At 43.1% G+C, this 7,500-nt stretch overlaps 1 protein-coding gene across 1 annotated transcript in view; it reads left to right on the forward strand.

Annotated features, from left to right (window-relative positions):
* The window catches only part of LOC310991320 (disabled homolog 2-interacting protein-like), a 29,996-nt gene that overhangs the window by 9,768 nt on the left and 12,728 nt on the right, over positions 1 to 7,500 (forward strand). Inside the window, exons 5-8 of the mRNA XM_083978976.1 lie at positions 3,715 to 3,859; positions 3,942 to 4,114; positions 4,750 to 5,021; positions 6,415 to 6,623. Of these exons, the coding sequence (XP_083835102.1) occupies positions 3,715 to 3,859; positions 3,942 to 4,114; positions 4,750 to 5,021; positions 6,415 to 6,623 (799 nt within the window). The remainder of the gene's footprint in view (positions 1 to 3,714; positions 3,860 to 3,941; positions 4,115 to 4,749; positions 5,022 to 6,414; positions 6,624 to 7,500) is intronic.

Genomic DNA, 7,500 nt, shown 5'->3' on the forward strand with positions numbered 1-7,500 from the left:
TGTGTCTGTGTGTGTGTGTGTGTGTGTTGGGGAGGCGTTCATATAGTGGCGTCGTCGTTCACCTGATTTGCATGATCATGCATGCTGCAGTTCTCTCTCTGTGTGTGTGTGCGTATGTGTGTGTGTAGTGTGTGTGTGTGTGTGTGTGTGTGTGTGTGTGTGTGTGTGTAGTGTGTGTGTGTGTGTGTGTGTGTGTTAGCGTAGCTGCAGCCTGCACACAGTTAGCCCGGTGTGTTAGCATGTAGCTACACAGACTAACCCTGCTGCTACACACAGCAGCATCTTTAGCTAAACCAGGTTAAACAACACACACACACACACATATGCATGTACACATACACACAGAGACACACACATACACACATACACACACCCCTACACACACACGCATGCAAGCACAGCATCATCATGACTGCAGAATTAGCAGTAAGCAGCTAACAACATTAAGCAGCTCGTTAAGATAATGAGAGCTAACGGAGGAACAACACAAGTTAGGGACGGATCATTGTGGGTGTGTGTGGGGGGGGGGGGGGGGTTCTACTGGTTTCTACTGTTCTAGTGTGTGTCTGTGTGTGTGTTCAACTGTTCCTGTTCTACCTCGTTCGGGATCATCCCTATGTTTCCCACTTCGTATGGGACCGGGGAACATAGGACCCTTTTTTAGAAAAAAGGCAAGACAAGGCAGTTTTATCTGTATAGCCCGTTTTTACCACCAGTTTGTCTCAAAGGGCTTTACATCCCATCATAACAACATCCTCTGTCCTTAGACCCTCACATCCACTGAGGAAAAACTCCATGGAAAACCCTTTTAACAGGGAAAACCAGGAGAAAGCTCAGGGTGAGCAACAGGGTCCTATATGTTCCCCGCTTTGTATGGGACAGTGGGGAACATAGGACCCTTTTTTACTAAAAAAGAGACCGATGTGAACATGCAGTGTTTGGTCCCATACCTGGAAGTGGAGTTGTGACTTTGCAGATTTTTGCCTATTTCTGAGTGAGAAGTTGAGTTGTGACTTTGAGTGAGAAGTGTAATTGTCCCATTGGTTGGGTTTAGGCAATGAAGAAAGGAGTTGGTTAAGTTTAGTAAAAAGAACAGGTAGAGTGTAGACAGGCCAGAGAGAGAGAGAGTCCATCGACCAGCAACAGAGGGGAACAGAGGACCCTTTTTAGGAAAAACAGGGAACAGAGGACCCTTTTTCAGAAAAATGGGGAACATATGACCCTTTTTGGGAAAATGGGGAACATAGGACCCTTTTTGGGGAAAATTGAGGAACATAGGGCCCTTTTTGGGAAAAACAGGCAAGGCAAGGCAATTTTATTTGTATAGCCCGTTTTTACAAACAGTTTGTCTCAAAGGGCTTTACATGGCATCGTAACAACATCCTCTGTCCTTAGACCCTCACATCGACTGAGGAAAAACTCCATGGAAACCCTTTTAACAGGGAAAAATCGGAGAAACCTCAGGGTGAGCAACAGAGGAGGGATCCCTCACCCAGGACGGACAGACGTGCAATAGATGTTGTTACAGACAAGAAAACAGTTTACAACAGGGAACATAGGGCCCTTTTTCAGAAGAATGGGGAACATAGGACCCTTTTTGGGAAAAATGGGGAACATAGGACCCTTTTTGGGGAAAATTGAGGAACATAGGGCCCTTTTTGGGAAAAACAGGGAACATAGGGACCTTTTTGGGGAAAATCAGGGATCATAGGACCCTTTTTGGGAAAATTGAGGAACATAGGACCCTTTTTGGGGAAAATCGGGGAACATAGGGCCCTTCTTGGGAAAAACAGGGAACATAGGGCCCTTTTTCAGAAGATTGGGGAACATAGGACCCTTTTTGGGGAAAATCGGGGAACATAGGCCCCTTTTTGGGGAAAATGGGGAACATAGGGCCCTTTTTTGGGAAAAACAGGGAACATAGGACCCTTTTTCAGAAGAATGGGGAACATAGGACCCTTTTTGGGGAAAATCGGGGAACATAGGGCCCTTTTTCAGAAGAATGGGGAACATAGGACCCTTTTTTGGGAAAAACAGGGAACAAAGGACCCTTTTTTTGGGAAAAACAGGGAACATAGGACCCTTTTTTTGGGAAAAACAGGGAACATAGGACCCTTTTTGAGAAAAACTGGGAACATAGGACCCTTTTTTGGGAAAACGGGGAACATAGGGCCCTTTTTTGGGAAAAACTGGGAACATAGGACCCTTTTTGAGAAAAACTGGGAACATAGGACCCTTTTTTGGGAAGAACTGGGAACATAGGACTCTTTTTGGGGAAAAACAGGGAACATAGGACCCTTTTTTGGGAAAAACAGGGAACATAGGACCCTTTTTTGGGAAAACGGGGAACATAGGGCCCTTTTTTGGGAAAAACTGGGAACATAGGACCCTTTTTTGGGAAAAACAGGGAACAAAGGACCCTTTTTCAGAAGAATGGGGAACATAGGACCCTTTTTGGGGAAAATCGGGGAACATAGGACCCTTTTTGGGAAAAATGGGGAACATATAGGGCCCTTTTTTGGGAAAAACAGGGAACATAGGGCCCTTTTTCAGAAGAATGGGGAACATAGGACCCTTTTTGGGGAAAATCGGGGAACATAGGGCCCTTTTTCAGAAGAATGGGGAACATAGGACCCTTTTTTGGGAAAAACAGGGAACAAAGGACCCTTTTTTTGGGGAAAAACAGGGAACATAGGACCCTTTTTTTGGGAAAACAGGGAACATAGGACCCTTTTTTGGGAAAACGGGGAACATAGGGCCCTTTTTTTGGAAAAACTGGGAACATAGGACCCTTTTTTGGGAAAAACGGGGAACATAGGACTCTTTTTGGGGAAAAACGGGGAACATAGTATCCTTTTTTGGGAAAACGGGGAACATAGGGCCCTTTTTTGGGAAAAACTGGGAACATAGGATCCTTTTTGGGAAAAACAGGGAACATAGGACCCTTTTTCAGAAGAATGGTGAACATAGGACCCTTTTTGGGGAAAATCGGGGAACATAGGACCCTTTTTGGGAAAAATGGGGAACATAGGGCCCTTTTTTGGGAAAAACAGGGAACATAGGGCCCTTTTTCAGAAGAATGGGGAACATAGGACCCTTTTTGGGGAAAATCGGGGAACATAGGGCCCTTTTTCAGAAGAATGGGGAACATAGGACCCTTTTTTGGGAAAAACAGGGAACATAGGACCCTTTTTCGGGAAAACGGGGAACATAGGACTCTTTTTGGGGAAAAACAGGGAACATAGGACCCTTTTTTGGGAAAAACGGGGAACATAGGACCCTTTTTTGGGAAAACGGGGAACATAGGGCCCTTTTTTGGGAAAAACTGGGAACATAGACCCTTTTTTGGGAAAAACAGGGAACATAGGACCGTTTTTTGGGAAAAACGGGGAACATAGGGCCCTTTTTTGGGAAAAGCGGGGAACATAGGACCCTTTTTTGGGAAAAATGGGGAACATAGGACCCTTTTTGAGAAAAATGGGTAACATAGGACCCTTTTTGAGAAAAATGGGGAACATAGGGCCCTTTTTTGGGAAAAACTGGGAACATAGGACCCTTTTTTGGGAAAAACGGGGAACATGGGACCCTTTTTTTGGAAAAACGGGGAACATAGGACCCTTTTTTGGGAAAAGCGGGGAACATAGGACCCTTTTTTACCTGGTCAGAGTTCCTGACGGTGTGTGTGTGTGTCTGTGTGTGTGTGTGTGTGTACAGGTGTGTGATGCGGCGGCTGCGTTGCGGTAGCCAGGAGTCGTTGCTAAGCGCCGGCTGTGTGTCGTCTCTGGAGCTCAGGATGGACCAATCAGTGATCATCAAACCCGTCCACTCCTCCCTGCTGGGACAGGACTACTGCTTCGAGGTAGCACACACACACACACACACACACACACACACACACACGGTGTTTCCATGGTGATGACCCCTCAGCGTGTGTCTCCTAGGTTACCACCTCCACCGGCACCAAGTGCTTCTCGTGCCGCTCGGCGGCGGAGCGAGACAAGTGGATGGAGAACCTGCGTCGAGCCGTTCATCCCAACAAGGACAACAGCCGCCGGCTGGAGAACGTCCTCACGCTGTGGGTGGTGGAGGCCAAGGACCTTCCCGCCAAGAAGAGGTGGGGGGGGGGGGGGGGGGGGCCACACACAGCCTTACAGCTAGGGGGCGGAGTGTCACAACTAAGCATAACGTCCGCTAGCTTAATGCTAACGTATAATGTAAAACACCATAGACGTTTGTTGTGGGAGTCTGTGGAAGCCGCGACCGGACAACTCTGGCAGCTGGACACATTTACTGAGGCTGCTGCACTACTGCATTTATTTGGTAGCTACACCGGTCACTACTGCATTTATTTGGTAGCTACACCGGTCACTACTGCATTTATTTGGTAGCTACACCGGTCGCTACTGCATTTATTTGGTAGCTTTAGATCATTTTCACTTGTTTCAAACAAATTTTCACTTGAAATAAGTAGAAAAATCTGCCAGTGAAAGAAAGTTTTTTGTGTTTGTAATAAGAAAGAAAAACTTGCTCCACTATCAGATTTTTCTACTTATTTCAAGTGAAAATCTGCTTGAAAGAAGTAAAAAGTGTCTAAAAACAAGCTGCTTTTAATGTGATGAGTCTTATTTTAGGTAGAATGAGATTAGTTTTGACTAGAAATAAGACAAATATTCTTGGTAAGATGTAGAGTTTTTGCAGTGCAGTAACAGTGTGTACTTGCAGCAGTAACAGTGTGTACTTGTACTGCAGGTACTTCTGTGAGCTGTGTCTGGACGACAGTCTTTACGCACGGACGTCGTGTAAGCTGAAGACAGACAACATCTTCTGGGGCGAGCGGTTCGACTTCAGCAGCCTGCCGTCGGTGGGCGCCATCACGCTGCACCTCTACAAGGACACGGACAGGAAGAGGAAGAAGGACAAGAGCAGCTACGTGGGCCTGGTCAACATCCCCGTCGCCACGGTGACCAGCCGCCAGCTGGTGGAGAAGTGGTACTCGGTGAGCACGCCCAGCACCAGCCGCGGTAGGTTGTCACGGTGACACGGTGGTCAGAGCTGCTGTTCAGTCATCACATGTAACGTATGGATTATATATCTGTATATGTAACGTGTATAACATAGATGTAACGTATATAGATAACGTATGTAACATATATAACCTAGATGTAACATATATACAACATATAGGTAACATATGTAACATGTATAATATAAACATATATGTAACTTATCTAGATAACGTATTTATGTAATGTATATAAAATCTGGATGTAACTTATAGATAACTTATACGCGTATATATATAAAACCTAGATGTAACGTTTACAGAACGTATATCTTACATATATAATGCAACATATAGGTAACGTATATGTAACGTATATATAAAACCTATATGTGACACACACACAACGTATATATTTATTTTATTTATTTTTTTATTTTTTTATTTTTTTATTTCGGGCATGTCAATTCAATCATCATCATCACACTTCATCTTAGTTCAAGTAATACAATACACAACATGGCCGAAAGGGAAAGCTGGAGAAGCTAAAGCTGATCTAGTCCCGCCCCCATTACACACACAATAAAATCTTTATCATAATCTTTTCTTTTCTTTTGCTTTTTACATTTTGACATATAACATATATATAAAACCTAGATTTAGCACATACAACATATTAATAAATAAAAAATATATGTGACGTGCATATATAAAACATATATATAACGTATATATAAAACCTAGATGTAACACAAAATATAGATAATGCATATGTAACGTATATAAACCTAGATGTATGTAACATATATACAACATAGATGTAACATACAACATATAGATAACACGTATAGTAACGTATATACAGTATAAACCTAGATGTAACATATATATATACAACATAAATATAATACATGTAACATATACAGGTCCTGTGACTTCAGCTGCTCTGTAACTACACAAGTGAAAGTGAAAATCATTTTCATTTTTCAACAGTATAAATGTATTAGATTATTTATATTTAACAAGTATAAGTACAGTGGGCGGCAGTGGCTCAGGTGGTAGAGCGGCTCGTCCAATGATCAGAGGGTTGGCGGTTCGAATCCCGCTCTGTCCCGGTTGCTGCCGTAGTGTCCTTGGGCAAGACACCTTACCCACCTTGCTCCTGATGGGTCGTGGTTCGCTCCTTGCATGGCAGCTTCCGCCATCAGTGTGTGAATGTGTGTGAATGGGTGAATGTGATGTACTGTAAAGCGCTTTGGGTATCGTTTTTACCATTTACCATTTACACAATGATCAGTACATATAGATGAGTACAGTTGTGTGTTTCCTGTGTTTTAATCAGTATAGATGAGTACAGCTGTGGTGTGTGTTATGGATGAGTAAAGCTCTGTACTGTGTTTCCTGTGTTCCAGGGAAGTCTTCGGGGCCGACGGTGCGGGTCAAGGCGCGCTACCAGAGCATGGTCATCCTCCCTATGGAGCAGTACAAGGAGTTTGCAGAGTTCATCAGCTCCAACTACCTGTTGCTATGCAACCAGCTGGAGGCCGCCATCAGCCTGCGCGCCAAGGAGGAGCTGGCCGCCGCACTCGTACACATCCTGCACAGCACCGGCAAGGCCAAGGTGACCACGCCCACACACCGAGGCCACGCCCACACCGCATCAGCATCACCTCTCACCCCTGTTGTTATTTTTATTTTTTATTTTTTTTTCAATGAATTAAAGGGACAACGAGGAGTTTTGTAAAAGCGAAGTGTTTCCACACTACATTTATGAGCCTCCGCACCGTGAAATTCTTTGACCGGTGCAAGACAGACTCATGTTTTCATTCATCAAGAATTAAAGTCAGAGGTTGGAAGACGATCACATACCGTCGTAGTTCCCACCATAAACGGAGATTCATACGGCGGCGTTATTCGCATGACTCGCCACGAAACCCAAAGTAAAGAAACGCTGGTCGGCTCGCCCAGCATTTCCACCACCACTAATAATAACAAAATAACCATAGAGACAAAACCATAGATTTATCTAAAATGGACCATTAACAAGTGGTAACGGAGATTCATCCACATTAATATCAGACTTTTTATAACCAAATAGAAACTCCTCGTTGTCCCTTTAACACAAAAATACAACAACAAAAATATCCATCCTGAAACAATATCAGTGATGGAGAGACTCATACAGTTGCTTTGGTTTTCTTTTTTAGCCCAGATTAGGCGTAGCTACATTTTCAAAAGATTATAGAGACATTTCTGGAAAAAAAGTGGTACAATTTCTCCAAATAAGTTCAAACATTTCTAGAAAATAGTGGTAAGATTTCAAAAAAGTAAACAAAATAAAGTTTAAGATTTTTTAGAAAAAAGTGGTAAAATTTATAAAAAAATAAATTAAAAAAATAGTGAGAAGTTTTTTTTTTTAATTGAGAAAAAATAGTAAAATTTCTCAAAAGAATACTAGAAAAAGTGGTAAGATTTTGCAAATTTAAAAAAAAAAAAAA

The sequence above is a fragment of the Trachurus trachurus genome (genome assembly GCF_905171665.1).
Source record: "Trachurus trachurus genome assembly, chromosome: 9".
NCBI lineage: Eukaryota > Metazoa > Chordata > Actinopteri > Carangiformes > Carangidae > Trachurus > Trachurus trachurus.